This window comes from Pholis gunnellus (genome assembly GCF_910591455.1).
Source record: "Pholis gunnellus genome assembly, chromosome: 2".
NCBI classification, from domain to species: domain Eukaryota; kingdom Metazoa; phylum Chordata; class Actinopteri; order Perciformes; family Pholidae; genus Pholis; species Pholis gunnellus.
Genome location: NC_136536.1, coordinates 19826881 through 19843566, shown reverse-complemented (window position 1 = coordinate 19843566; position 16686 = coordinate 19826881). Strand labels below are relative to the sequence as shown.

General features: G+C 41.3%; 1 protein-coding gene across 1 annotated transcript; it reads left to right on the top strand.

Annotated features, from left to right (window-relative positions):
- Positions 1-1400: 1400 nt before the first annotated feature.
- Positions 1401-15733, top strand: clcnk (chloride channel K; the record flags this gene model as incomplete). Its single annotated transcript, XM_079176878.1, has 19 exons — positions 1401-1575; positions 2602-2733; positions 2814-2942; positions 5354-5493; positions 5585-5662; positions 6341-6416; positions 6916-7041; positions 7849-7933; positions 8245-8346; positions 8831-8915; positions 9482-9637; positions 10257-10326; positions 10484-10594; positions 11132-11348; positions 12994-13127; positions 13550-13620; positions 13932-14012; positions 15355-15441; positions 15695-15733. 19 exons carry the CDS (start codon positions 1401-1403, stop codon positions 15731-15733), a joined length of 2094 nt encoding a protein of 697 aa, XP_079033004.1.
- Between the last annotated feature and the right edge of the window lie 953 nt (positions 15734-16686).

Below are 16686 nucleotides of genomic sequence, written 5' to 3'. Positions count from 1 at the left end.
GTTTGTAATCAGTCGAGTCATTTAGCCATCGTGTGGGGGAAAATACTAATTTAGGTTTTCCTTTAAAGCTGTGTCACTTGGGGACAGCGTTTCATATTATAGTCATATTATCTATTGTTGACATGGACATTTATGAATATCATTTCGTTGTATTAATGCAGCTTCTCAATGCACATGTTTCCTGATTTAATAATGACAAAAAACTATTCTATATCAAAACAGACAATAATTTCCTACTTCTGCAATTGCTGTTGCTTCTATATTCAATGAAGTTTTGGTCTGAGAACAAAACAACAAAATCTCTATTTCTGTTGTATAAAGAAGGAGAATGTTTAACTTATTATTTCTGCTTTGTATTCATTTGTAAACATAGTTAGTTTTGGGATTCAGAGTCTGTGTTACATAATTGGATTTGCCTTTTCTTACAATGCCTGAAGGGAAACTACTCAGGTAGTCAACAATGATTGTTTATGAGAGTTAAGTAAAAAAGAAAACTACTGTCTGGCTCTCTGGTCGCTTAGGTGTGCTGTTCCCATGGAAACAAGCTTTTATATTAACAAAAGCAGTCTGTATATTTTTATAGTGTTTATGTGTGAGAGTGTGATTGATGCTCACAGCATGCAAATCTCTGTACTAACACAAGTGCTTATTGAAAGCCGAGAAAAATAAAGATTAACTAAAGTCTCATTTAAAGTGTGTGTGTGTGTGTGTGTGTGTGTGTGTGTGTGTGTGTGTGTGTGTGTGTGTGTGTGTGTGTGTGTGTGAGATCTGGACAATGATTGCCTTGACCTTGAGCAATCCGCTGGAATTAATGAAACCTTGACTTCCTACAAAGCGACGGATATTTACAGCATTGATGATTATCGTTTCATGTCGAAAGTCTTTTTCTGGAAGCCAATCACTGACACAAGAAAAGTCAAAGCAATGACATCTGTAGATATAAATCTTCAACCGACTCGGTTTCTCAAGTATTTCAATTCTTTCCTGCCCTTTATTCAATATCTTCCAAGTTGTTATATCTTTCTGCAAAGAAACCTGTAATCTCTGCTGATAGAAAATGATTGTAAGTATATTCAATTTCGGCGGTATGGTTTGATTAAAAAGCTGAATAGTGTGAATATGTCTCTCTCACTGCTCCTCTACACTCAAGACAGATGAAGGGCACTTGTTCCCCCAAAGAGTTAATATTAGCTACCCTTTCAACCATGACTGCTCCATCACTTCTATGCCCGATGCCTTGACAGAGGTCAGAGTACCAACACTTTCCAGTGCAACTAGAAGGTAAGTCTAGCTGTCTTCTAGTTTTGTTTTGCAGTAGCAGCAATAAGTGCAGCCGTGCATTTATATTTTCTTTCTGCCATCATTGAGCCTCAGTGTTTGATTGAGACTGTAATCACACAATGACGCCAACACCTCAAGACAAAATGAAGAGCCCGGAGGAGCCTGCTGGGAGTGAAACCGTCGGAGAGAGCGACGACTGGGAGCAAGGAAATCAATCAGACACATCCTGTAATAAGATTGTGCTCCTTGCTGATCCATGGAAGCCATGCCGACGGTCCCGTGCAACTATCAAAGGTCAGACTGAAGTGGAAAATCGTTGGAATGTGATCGATACCGACCCGATCAATACATCAGAGTAGCTGTTCATGACGCCAATCTGAGACACGAACCTGAGTTTTGAGCTTAATGTGAGAAGTCATAGATTGAGTTCAAAGACATCGTACTTTTAGGATGTGATATGTAATGCTTTTGAAATTAGGAATTACCGGCAGGCAGATGGGAAATGTTTTCTTCAATACAGAGAGATTTCTATTGCATTAATATTTATACGCTGTGGCTGTGTGTTGTTTTCTGTATCCTATTGCTATTTGCATCTGACCACGTGATCCTTTAAAGTATTATATAGCCTTTTTCCAATATACTAATCATAGCAAACCATAACCTTTTAAGAACCCTGTGAGGCCTTGGTGAAGGTTCTTTGCGTTTTCAAACAAAGTTCCACATATACGCTATTTAAGATGAGAAGTAAAACCATCGTTTTCTTTATGCAGTGGTCAATTCTTTGATTTTTGGCTATTTGCTTCCATAATATGTCTTCTTTCAGACTAGTGGAACAGAAAGTATATATTTTACTACTTTGGCTATTTGCATTTGTAGATTTCTCCTAAATTCAACAAAAGTTAACAATAGAGAATGCCTCATTTGCATATTTCATGGTGTCAAGTTATTTTTTTTCTTTACTTTTCTGTCTTGTATTTTCTGATTTATGGAATAATATAAGTATTTGCAAAATCCCCTCTATAAAAACCTTTGATGTTAATACGTCTACAAAATGAAACAAGCATTTTTAACCTGGCTTCCTCCAATGTTCAGATTTCTGTTTCGTATATTTATGCAAATTAACACATTAGACAACATTAATTTGCATATTCAACTAAAAAGTCTGAAATATTTTTTGCATTTTTGGTTTAATGCAAGAAATCAACCAGTGAAGTTTCATGATATCTCTTAGTTGAAATGTGTTCAATAATCGTATTTCACTTCAATGCCTCACAAAACCCAAATGAAACTTCAGGCTAACCCACATGTTTGCATCCTTAGAGTGGCTGCTGAAGCTGAGGTGCTGTTTGGGAACAGTGTGTGGGATGGAGTGGTATGGCTACGCCGCTCTGGGCATTTCGATGGCCATCCTCAGCTTTCTGATGGACCTCATTGTGGCAAAGCTGCTGCGAGGTAGACACACCGACGTACAAGACACAATCTCAGTGAGCAAATGACAGAAAATTAATGTTTCGCTTTCACTCCACATGTAGCTCACCAGTGGCTTTACATGAAGCTGGAGGGCAACAGTCTGCTGCAGTTCTTCTGTTGGACCCTTTACCCAGCATGCCTCTGTGCAGTCGCGTCATCGTTCTCCGACAACATCTGTCCCTTCTCCACAGGTCTGTCCAGCTACAGTACTAGTGTTAGCAATAAGGCATTTCCCTTGGGAGTTGGTGGAGAGCAACGGAGCACAAAAAGCAGAGTGAATACCGGAGTCGCCTTTGTCAGTCGGATTTCAAACAGGACTCAAAATGAATGCTACTTTTATTTTGTACCACAGTGAAGGATCACTAATGATGCTAAATGTAGACCATTTCCCTTCCACCCATACAAGCAGCAACAAATGCTAGCTGGCGAGCCTGAATGGAAAAAAATAAATTCCACTGTTTGGCCTTCATTTGAATGATATTCATTATAGCAGGTATATGTAGAGGCTGGGACCTGAACAAAGCTTCGATGACCTCGCATTTATTTGAATTTGGCAAGGCCTATCTGTGCATAATGGAAAGACCAGGCTGCCTCCCCCGGTTCTCTAAAGTGAAGCCAATGCGAAAGTACCTTAAACTTGCATTCTTTCTCCTGCGGTTGCATAAAGAGTAGTGATTGTATAAGAGTCTAAGAAATGACCCCTACTTCTCACACGATTCATTTCCTTAGTAAATGTAAATAAGAGATGTCTCAAGTGCTAGTTTCAAGGCTTAGACCAATCAACATGTTGATTTAGTAAATTACGATCCCATTTAGAGTAAAACAGATGTCAGAGCAAGGTATGTGTTTTCATCAACACAAATACGGTCTCAAGAATTTTATAGTTATTTATTAGGCACACAGACGCGTTACGGATACAGGACGTGTTTTCTCAATGGAGCAATTGTTTTATTGAAATAATTAAATAGGTATAGGGACCGGAGGTGCTTGGAAAGAAAACAATGATAAAAACGAAATGAAAATGACTCAAACCAATAACGGGAATACAATCAGTTCCATTTCATTTGTTGTTAAAAAAAAGAAATGAAAAGAAAAAAGCCTAAATTCATAATCTGAATCCTTTGGACAACCGTTGCCTCTAAAATTGCCAGTCATAACACACTCAACAAGAATGGGAAAGTGGGCCAAGGCCACTAGTGGAGAGGCAGACTACACTGAGGAGGGCCCAGGGGTGTTACTGCTTACTCACCGCAGCAAAAATAGTCCCATTTTTGTTTGAGTGCTTTTACTTGGATGTATATGGTGTAGAGACCTCACCACGGGGGCCTAGCTTCCCAACAAAGCAACTCCGCTTCAATGAACGAAAAGGCACTAACGCAAAAAATAATCAAAAACAACCTGGTTGGTTCGCTAATACAAGCAAAAGAATGATACCCAAGCAAAACAATGAGCAAAACGCCAGCGGGTGAACCTACAAAAGGGAAAACAGGGATTAACAGGGCTCATCATGCTGCATACTAAAATTATACATTGTGATGAGGTGACCCCACTCACCAGCTCCGTTATGGGGCTCTTACACATGGGATCAGTCAAAGTGGTGGGCAGGACAACAATGAGGTCCCAACACACAATATGCTCAGCCAACACGACAGAGCAAAGCTAAAGCACGCAGTCAACTAAGTCTGCATTTTAAAAAGGCTGACTTGTGCATGCAAGTGATCACTTTAACTACATACCTGGAACACCAAACACTGCTACTGAACAGTGAGCGCAGGCCAATAGGTGCCTTGTATAGTCTGGCCCTAATTAGGGAACTGGTTTGAGTAGGAGTCAGGCCTGGGACTGCGTTTGCCAACACTGCACATTATATTATAGTCACTTGCACTTGGTGAGCATCCCCCACCACATAAGGCTCATAGCACATGATACAGTGTCATCAAGTGGGGTTCTTGAAAAAGATGAAGAACAGAGACGTGCATCATTTTTCCTTTTAGAAACATATTTCTAAAGCAAATGGCATTGAAAAAAGTCAAGTGTGATGTTATCTTTGAAATTCAGATAGGGGTAAAAGGGAAACGTACAGTAGGAAACGTCAACCATGATTTTATCTGTCTCACAGGAAATATTTAAAGCATGATGTATTTCCAGGAAGAAGGGATCTCTGTGCTTGTTTTTAGAGTAAGCAGTGCAGGAGAAGATGTAGATCGACCCAAGCAGAAAAAGTCTCACCGGACACTTCTGCCCCAAACGTGTTTACGGCTTCTGCCCCTAAAAGTATGAGCACATTGCTCTGTTGTTGCCAAAGAGAAAAGCTATTAGATTAACCTGAAAAGGGCAAACGTGCTTGATTTATGTAACCAAGTTCCCCAAAGAAGCCACTTCAATACTGAAAACATGCCAACGTAACTTTACGGATCACAAACTAAAGTGTGCTTCATTTTCTTCTGTGCTGATTGTCCTTGCCACCACCTCAGACGGTTTTGATATTCTGAAGTCATTCCTGTGCATTCACTTGGAATAGCTTTTATAAAACGTCTTGATTGCTTGATTAGTACGTCTCAGACTTTAAAAAATACTGTCCTGTCACTTAATTTCTCCGCAGGCTCTGGGATACCGGAGGTGAGAACCATGCTGGCCGGTATTGAAATGCCTCATTACTTGTCTCTCACCAATATGTTTACCAAGTTCCTGGGCCTTATCTGTGCACTGGCAGCCGGCAGCACTATTTTCCTGGGCAAAGTGGTGAGAGGCGTCTCAGTAGACCTGTTTGTCACACAAAGCATCCATTTGAAATTGTATGTCACAGTTCTCTATATTTGTCTCTTAACATTAGGGTCCGTTTGTGCATCTTTCCACCATGGTTGGAGCCTACCTGAGCAACCTCTGCACTCTCATACAAGCCAAAGAGAAGGTAGACCTTTGAAAGAAATTCGACTGAATGAACACTAAGGCTGAGTGTGAAAGTTCACTCTTAACCTTGAAATGAGTTTGACCAAATTGTCTTGACTCAAGGTCTATTCACTAACTGAACAGCCTTCACCAGCTGAGGAAGACCACGACAGGCAGTTGAAAAGCCAGTAATTACACCTCGAGTCAATATCGCTTTGTAGAAGGGACTCTTGAAGGGGCGCTGAACCAAACACAAATGATCAGGGTAAAGCGTTGCAGAATCTGCACGCTGTTTCTTTGCCCTGACAATAATATTTGATTTCACGTATGCAACATGACTGCTCGAGTCAAAGATTGGGAGCGAAGAAACAATGTGCAGGTCATACTAACATACAAACTATTTGCTGACAAAAGAAAGAATGCAGCTGTAGGAAAATGGAGAGATTTATTCAGTTTTTTTAAAAATGGCCTTGTTCTATTTTATGAATACTTTTCACAATATGATGAAGAAGGTATAGCCTATTAGGATATAAGTATATGTCATTGTGAATTCAAGTTGAATATTGTTGTATATCTTCACAAAAAAAGAAAATACATTTGGTTAGAATAGAAACCGCCTTCTGAAAATGTTCATTGTTACTTTCTGGAGGATATTACGGTCTGATAAGAGACAGCACATTACGACATCTTTCTCTTTTAGGAAAAGGCTGCTGGAGAAATGCTGGTTGTAGCTGCTGCCGTCGGAGTAGCCAGCTGCTTCGGAGCTCCCATCAGTGGTGAGGGAGCCAGTACGGGTTCAGCATCAGCAATTATTATCTATCTGATCGCGCTATATCTGTCTTTCTCACACTTTTCTGGTTATTGCAGCTCCACCTGACATTTCCCACTTCTTAGCTTCACATATTTGCTCTTCCCCTTTCATCAGCATTTTCTCTCACCTCTTCCTCCTTCGGTCACCTCTCGGCCTGATGCTTTGATTCTCTCGGCTCGCTGTATATTTCATAACCTCATCGGGATTCAGCACCTAAGCCTCAAACTCCATTTGTGCTCACACTGCAAGATGAATTCAAAATGTCATTATCAACGCAAACGATTACAGATTAACACTTTGAAGGCATCTTTTTCACATTTCCTTTTTGCTTGATTTTTGCCACACATGCAGGCAAAACGATCACTTCTTTTCTTTTTTTGTCTTCTGCTCATTTAGCTGACAATAATTACTGCTGTTTGTGGAATGGTCTAACGTGACTTCCTCACGCTCCTCTGCTCCTGTAGGTGTGTTGTTCAGCGTGGAAGTGATGTGTTCCCACTTTGCCCTGAGGCATTACTGCCCATGTTTCTTCTCAGCCGCCTGTGGGGGGTTGACGTTCCGCCTGTTCTCAGTGTGGAGTGGAGATGGAGGTAATGGAGGCCCCCTGGCGGAAAGCCCTTCCAGATGAGTGGGAGCTGCTACAGCTGGAAATTAAGGCCCATGGTTTTGGAATGAATGAGACAATCATAAATGGCTGTAATTTCCAGGTGTCCACATGTGCTGAAATCAACAGACAACCCTAACGATTTGTAAAAAAAGTGATGTTTTAGTGTGTATATTTTTGCCAATAAGCATGGTCATATTAAAATGCTACATTTTTTTAATTTAGTTTGGTTTAAAGGTTCCAGTGTGTAGGATAATCTCCTGAAACTAAGAATCGTTGTGTTTTTGATTCCTTAGAATGAGTCGTTTTTATCTACGCCATGTTTCTATACTAGCCAAGAATGGACAAACCAAACAATCTAGCGAGAGTTTTGCATTTTTACGTTGCCTGAAGGCCACCGTAGTTCTCCAAAGTGCTTGGAAAGGGAAGGGTGAGTGGAGGAGTATTCAGTTATTTGCAATCTGCAACCTCACCACCAGATGCCACTAAATCCTGCACACTGATCCTTTCCGGACTCTTCTCCCATGAGAGAATGTCACATTTGAAGGCCTACTGACTTATTTCAAAGTAAATGTAATGCTTTGTTCATTTCAGCTGGTCAGCGATGTTGACAACCATCTAATTACTTGTCGGGACAATGACTGGGAGCAACAACTTTGTCAAAATTAGCAGAAACATTTCCGCTGACTGATGGCGAATTTCAATAAAATCTCAATAAAGTGAGGGAAGATTAGATTTTGAGAGGCTGTGGGAGAAATAAGAGGGATGACTTCAATTTGTTTTGTGTCCACAGAGACTCCTCAGGCGTTGTTCAAAACTAATTTCCCCTCTGCTTTACCTTTCTACCCACTGGAGATTCTTCTGTTTGCCTTCCTGGGGTGAGTTTATTTTTGACAGCGTCTGCATCGTTAAACGAGTCCTCTATTTGTCTGAGTCCCACAAATAACAACTGACATTTGGTGTTCATATTCATATCAACAGTGAAAGGTCTTTGACCATTTTCTGCATTCCTCCTATATTCTAATCAGCATTCAGTTATTTTTTTCTCAAGTCAATCATTTCCTGGCCTCCTCCTCCTCCTCATCACTTCCCCCGAGAATAATGACTTCCGATAGTCTGCTAATGACGAGGTTACAATCAGCCTCCTGTCTCCCGCTGTGGACTGAGTGGGCTTTCCGTCTGCAAACAGGCTGCTGTGTGGAGCTGTGAGCTGCTGCTACCTCCTCTGCCATCGGTGGATCCTGCGATTCATCAAAACAAACCCCATCTTCATCAGAATGCTGACGACAGAGTGAGAGCGCTCTGCGATGTGAAAGCCTGATAGTAGTTCAGCGATGAGTCATCCACGGTGCAAGACAGACGCGTGATGTATATTTTTTGGGTGGAGTATTAGTTCAAGCAGATTGAGGGCTCAATGGTGTGTTTCCTTCTACTGTATTACAAATATGTTAGCCCCTGAATCCATTTGACCATACTGATATGCAACTAACAGCTTTATGATTGATGATAAATGACTGTGCAGGGTCTTTCAAGCAACATTTAAATGTTGTTGTTTTTTTTAAACCTAGCGATTTCATATATACTCCAGATCTAAGTAGTGTAACACATTGTAAACCTTTGAAAGCATAGATTGGAAAAGCACCAGAGCTGATGTTTAGTCCGATGAAGTCACAGAGAGCGGTCAACCCATTGAAACGCGTTTAAATTTCAATAGGATTCACCCAAATGAAAGTAACATAACAATGGTGCCTGTATATGTGGATACGTCTCTGCAGGAAGGGTCTATACTCAGGCATGGTGGCCCTCTTCCTGGCATCTCTGACATTTCCTCCCTCTGCTGGTCAATATATGGCTTCTACGGTAGGAATTAAAGGCACAGTTTATTTCTTTTGGGGGCTTTATAAACACATAATTGATGACATGGAGCCATGCTACATATAGGAAATGCTGTGTTTTTCCTCAACCGATCATCATTAAAAATGTTTTACTTTACTAACGTAGATGAAGATTTATCAAAAAGCATAATCAAACATTTAAAGCACAAGGCTGGAGATATTATATATTTTTATATATTTGTATAGACAAAAACTTTATTACTCAATTGTTGTTAAGTCACTGACAGTTTATATTGAGCCAACGCTTCGTTCAACCTGCTGCTGGCGTAATTACTCACTACAACAAACGGCTGAAAATAGTCCCCAACAAATGACTTATTTCCTCCTGTTTGAGTGACTTTAGCTAAAAACAAATAATCAGACCAAATTGCCACGAACAAATGGGATTTGGGATGAGTGCCACAGACAGGGTAGGGAAGTCATACGGTATTGAGAGACGGCCTCGTCCTTTAGTGTCCTTTAGTGTTCACCCTTTGTTTAGTTTTTCTCGTGTTTGCACAATACTCTGAATGGCAGAAATGTCTTTCACAGCTCACCATGAAGCAGCTCCTAACCTCCCTACTGGACAGCAGGCAGTGGAGCTCTCAATCCCACAATGCCTCTGTTCAACTGGGGCCCGAGCCTTTGTTGGAGTGGAGCTCACCAGGCAGCCCAGTCCTTTCTCTGGCTGTCTTTCTGCTCATGAAGGTACAAGCAATGGGAAAGACAATTAAGACGTCTTTTTTTATATACCTGTCTACCTGCACCAACAAAGCTCCTTTTATTGCCTTGGGTCACAGTGGCCCATAATTAACATACAGTAATTGACATTTGCACAGTAGCGAGCTAAAGACTGTTTACCCTTTCATGCTGAAATGTCTTGTGATATCCGATGCTCACCCATAGCAACACTGCAGATGAAAGGATGGATTTAGTGATTTGTTTAACAGAAAACAGCTTGCCAGACAAATATTGGCAGAGTAGACGGTATTGATTAAAAACCCATCAACCACTGCACATATCTAACATTCTCATTTGCACTCCAAGCGGATGGAAGCCTTACTTACTGTTGCATACTGTTTGTATGTGGACATTTCTGCATCGAGAAGAGATCTGCTTACTGTAATTATCCCCTCATTACCAGCCGCAGATGTGAAGTGGCAAAAAAATCTGTTTATCTTTGCAAAATTGAATCGAGAGCAGTGCAAACATCTCCATGCACACAGCGTGACAAGTGACTCATCTGCTGTGCTTGCAGAGCTCTTGTGGCCGTTCAGATGGGCGGAGGAGAGAGTTGACAGTCTGTGTCACTGTTGTTTGTCCTCAGATGTGGATGTTGATCCTCGCCTGCACTCTGCCTCTGCCAGCTGGGTACTTCATGCCAGTGTTTGTCTATGGTGAGTGAAAGAAAAGCACCTGGGCGAGTTTTTTGTTTTTGCGGAATACCTGAAGTCTTGCTGCATCCTCTCACCAGCATGTGAAAGCTGTTCTGTGATCTGAAAGATGGAGAAACTCCTCTTGTGTGTGTGCTTTTTTTCTATTTCTGTTCTCCAGGGGCAGCTTTGGGCCGTTTGCTTGGAGAAGGAGTAGCTTATGTGTCTTCCACTGGATTGACTTCAGGCCAGCAGTGGGCTTCTATAAATCCTGGGGGCTATGCACTTGCTGGTAGAAAACATTGATTACTGGCTCTTTGCTGTTCATATCGAGAAGACATGAGCTGTATATCTGCAGTGTTTATATCCCTCTTTAATCCATTTATTATTAATGTTGTATCCTACTAACCACTGTAAGTTTTCGTGAACCATGGACTCAATTTTCACCAAATCTGCCAAGAGCTCATATTTTAGACCAATATCTGAATTTGATCATTTTAACGTAAACATATTCAGGAAAATTAAAACTATTCAGTGTCATCAGGATGTAATAACCCTATAAAGCAATATTATGTTGAATAAAATGTAAATTTGTGCTAACATGTTAAAATACTTAAGTGATCAAGATAACCTGAGTACTAACTGTTTACAACACCATTAGTACCCTAAAGGGTACTAAAATGATTTTTTCAATACGGGGTGGCAAAGACAAGCACTTTTAGTGGACGTACATTGACAGTGTGGAGATGTCCACACAAAATATAGGAAATAGGATCAATGTTGAACAACAGCCTTTGAGTAGTGTCTTAATGTGGTTTCTGCCTTGTAGGTGCAGCAGCCTTCTCCGGGGCCGTGACACACACCTTGTCCCCAGCGCTGCTGGCTTTGGAGTTAACCGGTCAGTTCAGCCACGCTGCACCCATCCTCCTCGCCACTCTGCTGGCCAATGCCCTTGCTCGCTCTGGGCACCGCCCATCTTTCTATGACGCACTGTCAATCAGCAAGAGGCTCCCACACCTGCCCTCTCTGGTGAAGGCGTGCCCCCGGTAAGTAAAAACAAGGTGTCAGGTGGATTAAAGAAATACACCAAGTTTTGGGATGATCACCTCCGTGTCAGCAGTTACACAATGACTAAACAATAAATAATATGGACGCAGTGTGAAAAGTCCTGGAAATACTTCACAAACCTGGCTAAATTGGATAGATGTCTGGAGTTTATGATATTTGGTGGCTTTCTGGATGACAATATTGGTCCAGCACTAGTCCAGAGTGAAATATTTCAACAAATAATAGGTGGATGCCATCAGATATGTTAGAGTAGAGGATCCATTCTAAAGACTCAGATGATGCCTATGTGTGTAACCGTTAACACCATGCTGTCTTCATTTCCAGTTGTCCAACACAAACTCGAAAGCTATGACTGAATTCCTGCTAGCCTCACTGTACTTTGAGATAAATGCACAAAACATGGTGACGGTTACATACCAGCACTAAACATTGGTATTTTATATGCATACTGTACGTTAAAACACTAAACAACATTTAATTCAAAGCACAGTTGAGCCTAATTGCAGATGAGCCGAGTATATGAGAGCTGAGTGTGAGGCATAAGTGCAGAGGATTCTCTCATTCCCTTGACTGGGTCAAAATTACCCATAATTCACATACAGTAGCTGACATTTTTCACAATAGACTAAGCAAGCTAAAGACTGTTATATCTTGTGAAAGCTGCAGGTGGGAGGATGGATTTTAAACAGCTGAATTTCAAAAGCAGGCAAATTAATGACTCAAGAGAGCTAGATCAATCACCCGCACAGCAATTTTTCTCAATTTGTGCTCTGAAGGAGGAAAACCTAAAAAAAAAAAAAGAGTTCCATGTGGATATTTCTGCCTTGAGAACAGTTTCTTTTATCTGTCAAAGTACAGCATCTAATGCAAAAAGCTATTGGAGAAAATCACATTTTCAGGCCATACCCCTGCCGGGAGATTCATTTGCAATTACCTTATTTTTGTCCATTGAAATGAACACTTCATGGATCCAACAGTTTTTTGGTGTGGTCTTTGTAGGTCTCACCAAAAACAATTAAAAAACATCCCTCGCTATCTCTCAACATAAACACCCGGTCTCGGTCTCACTTCACGTCTCAAGTCATTTTCAGAGTCAAATATTCCTTGAAAGCACTGATTAGATATAAACATAGAGTTGAATAATCCCTATTGTGGCTGTAGGTTACATGGTTTAAGTGGGTACATGACACCATACCTTCTCGCTGACAGCAGTTAGCAGCCTCACTGAGGTTTTTCCCTCCACACTTGTGTCTCACGCAGACTGGATTTTCAGCCTCTAATAAAGCGCTTCGATAGAAATCAAGTCGTCGTCACCCACAGCTCCTTGTCGACAGCATTCAGGTGGAGACGACTTATTGTCAGACAGAAGACGCTACTTGAGAAACAACTTGAAAATGGCTTTCACAGAGTCTCCTGTGTACCCTGTGAATTTGTTGACAGAAGTAATGTGCTTCTGTTTGTACCTGGGCACAATTGTGTCAGACCCACCATCAAACCAAACCACTGATTTCATGAATCCTTACAACCTGAGACTGGTTTTGAAAAGGCGTTAACCTCCAGATGTATTAGATTTAACCACTGCTGCTTTTGTTCCGGGTGTGACACGATTCCTCTCTTTTGCAGGCTTCCCTCCACACCAGTCGGACAGGTTTTGGGAGGGAAATCAGTGCAGCTTCAGAAAGCAGCTGGCCGAGTGGAGGTTCAGCATGCTGTCAACACCAGCACTGACACACAAATCCCTGTGGTGGACTCACATGGTGTGCAGACAAGGATATTTCGATTATTTGACCCCAGTCTTCATGCCAAGGAAATCATATTTTGTCTAAATCTTCCCCCAAAAGAAATAAATAGATATAAGTGAGGACATGGAATATTAACACAGTCATCAGGATCTTTAAGAAAATGTCAGATACACGCTGGATAAACACAGTCCCTGAAAATAATTGAGGAAAATTATGAGAGAAATGATTGTAACCATTTAAAAAGCTGCAGCGATTCAGCAGTGTTAAAGTCCACCGACAAGGAGCCGACAAGTGGGAGAAAATCGTTGCAATCACATTGATGAATTTTTACGTTTGCAACAGAGGACTCACAGCCCACGAGAGAGCTGCACACACTCGAAACTGTTGCACCGACTGTGGCAACGAAAATTGATTTGCTCTCCTTTTTTCTGTTGAAGATTCGCAGATTATACTGGGCTTTGTTCTCCGGTCAGAGCTGCTGATGTTCCTGCGCCACTGCACAGCTGAGGTAAAAGGCTGGATGGAGTCACACAGGTAGCTGCAGGGTTCGGGAGAAGGTAGAGGAGTGCATTGTAAAAGCTCATCTTATGACACCTGACCTCCGTTTTAAAGCATTATAGTGTTAGAAAAATAGAGCTGCTGTTAAAAAACAGATGGCAGCAATGTCCAACAGTAGAGCAAGTATGAACATATTCAGGACAGTACAACACAATTGTAAATCATACTTCCTCAAATGCTACTGAATGCTGCGGCATGACACGCATGCATCTGTTAGAAAATGCATACACACGTTCAATCATTTTGTGTTGTTCTGTTCAGACTCTGGAGAAACATCTGGATGAGGTCTGCTGCATTTACCCGACCTCTGTCCTGTTATCACCTCACACCACCGTTCAGGAGGTAGGGAGACGTTGAGCGACTCTGCTGCTCCACTCAGCTCTACGGAGCTTTTTCAGCGACGTGGTTGTGTTTGCATTGGAGTTAGTTCCAAGCCCAGTGCATCGCATACAAGGTAGCCTCTGTGGCGAGGGCCACTGGCACCAATCAGCGGAGAGGCAAGATTAGCAATTAACTGGTGAACATAGTCGAATATCGAGCTGTGTAAGATATTGCCCTCAGGAGTTGGTGGAGACCAAAAACAGAGCTAAAAGCCAGAAACATGACTGAAAAATTATAAATGATAGTTATTCCAGGTATAACGACAGAAGATTGGGAGCAATCTTCTCAACTCACTCTCGAAATGAAAGTGAATAATTACTAGGGCTGTGAAATGATTACAAAGTTTAATCAAATTAATCACAGGTTTCTGTGGATTAATCATGATTAATCACATATTACCGATTTTTGTCATTATTGTGCGTCTTTGCGGTGCTTTGATGCTCGAGTCCCCCGTTGCCACTCGCAAAACTTCCCCTCGTCCTCAACAATATTAATCGGTCTACAGCTTTTTGCAATCCATTTGGCAACTGTGCTAGTCAACTTGTCACAGGCAGACTTAGTGAGGGAACTACGTTGTTCAGTGAGGGTGGTTTGGCGCATTCCACTTAAACTCCCCTCACCGACCAACGCATGCGTCGCGTTGAGATGGTACTTTAGGCTGGTAGTGCTACGGTGAAACGATAACGTCTTCCCGTTTACGTTTACGCCCCTTTTCCTAGAGGCGGGAATCGCCCCCTCTCTACGGCAACGCTGATGGGACATATCTCCAACACCAGAAAGGACAAACATGAGACAGTCTGTTACATTAGTTTGTTTGGATAGCAGCTAACGTCTGACTGCATTAGAGATGTTTTGATTGAGACCTGTATGCTTTTGCTTCGATTATTGTTGTGTCACCTTCGTCATCTTAATGTTTTGGATATATCCTTCCACTGCATATTGCAGTCCCTTTTGCCTTGATCCGGAGAATATCGCGGAGATATTACTCCAAAAAGTATCACTGACACTGACAGATATAGCGCTGGTCCCCGTCCTCGCCATGCTTTAGGGTTCACAGTCCTGGGAGTTTTGTCGACGTAGCAACAGTAACTAAGGGGGCGAACGGTCAATTGTGGGTATATTGGAAGCTCATTCTGCGCATACGTTAAATGCGTTAAAAAAAATAACGAATTAATCCTGTAATTTAATCATAACGTGTTAACGCGTTATTTTTCACAGCTCTAATAATTACATTTCCCAAAATGGTGAGCAACTCTTTTAGGAATCAGTTACTTCTAATCCCTTTTCCTTTGTGTCCTCTAAGGCCCACAGTATCCTGAGTCTGGTTGGAGTTCAGACTTTGTTTGTCGCAGACAAGGGAAGGCTGGTCGGGATCATCACATGGCCAGAGGTAATACGTGTTTGCGTGTTATGTGTGTATTCACTCTCACTAACAGCCACAAATATAATACTCAGTGTTTTCTTAATGACACACACAGCTTGAGTTTGTTTGGTTCCTCTTTGGCCGTTTGTCTCGTCCATATACACATTGGAAACAAGACCATTTGAATTTGTAATTGGGTGCCGGAGGCAAAATGGCTATATACGATTTCAAAGCTGTCTCTTCCCCCTCTCCCTATTTCTTTCTCTATTTTCTCCTCCAGATGAAGAGAATATTAGAAGACTTGGCCAAAGAAATCTAAGCAGCAACACACAGGAAATAAGCTCATCCCTTGGCCTTAATTTTGTTTTAAGCAAACATGAATCCATCTCGGTCTTGATTAGCAGTGACACAAGCCAGGCTCTGATAATGATATCACCTCTTCATTGCCCAAAGGTAACAATGTTTGCATACAAAGAAAACTATCATCCGCTGGAGGCTCCTTAACATGAAATAGAGGTTATTGTCTTGTCTTTTAATGAAAACACCAGGGTCTCGTCCACTGAGGCGATAGCAGACTATCTCATTCCCTGACCCTCAATTTGTAACATAGCAATATTAAAAGTGTGTCTACCCAGAATAATATGTGGGGATGAAAACAAAAGCCTATAAAACTGTTTGTACACCAAATAACACAATGGTGATGCATTTTTGAGGGTTTGAGATTGGCTTTTTACCCTCCATGCAGTCTTTGGTTTCTATATATTTCACTACACTATGAAAATCACCTTGCAGACCATTAAAACGTCATTGGGACAGGTGAACTGTCACATATCCACCTAATTAGACAAAGTTGTTTCAACATCTTGTTGTGATGGAGGTGGCTAGTGGCTCACTTAAACTCACAGTCAGTCTACCTTGTCTTTAAGAGGTCTAAATGTCTAGATTGGGCAACCCCAAGTAATACCATCAAAAAAGTTAATTTGCCACCTGAGAGGAACACCAATATTCACCTGAATGGTCTAATTTATCTGAAAAAATAGAAAAGAAAAAGAAACACATGCCATCAGAATAATATGCTACGTGAATACTAAGTGATTTATCATATATCAGGAATATGACTAGAGCTGGCTTGGTAACGAGGTTCATGCTCAGTTGAATCAAATCTTGATTGCGGTCCAAAATGTGCTTTTCCTGTATCAAAACTCATACAATCACACATCAAATCCAAATAACATGTTTTACAAAAAGAATAACTCGTAATGTTAGATGAAG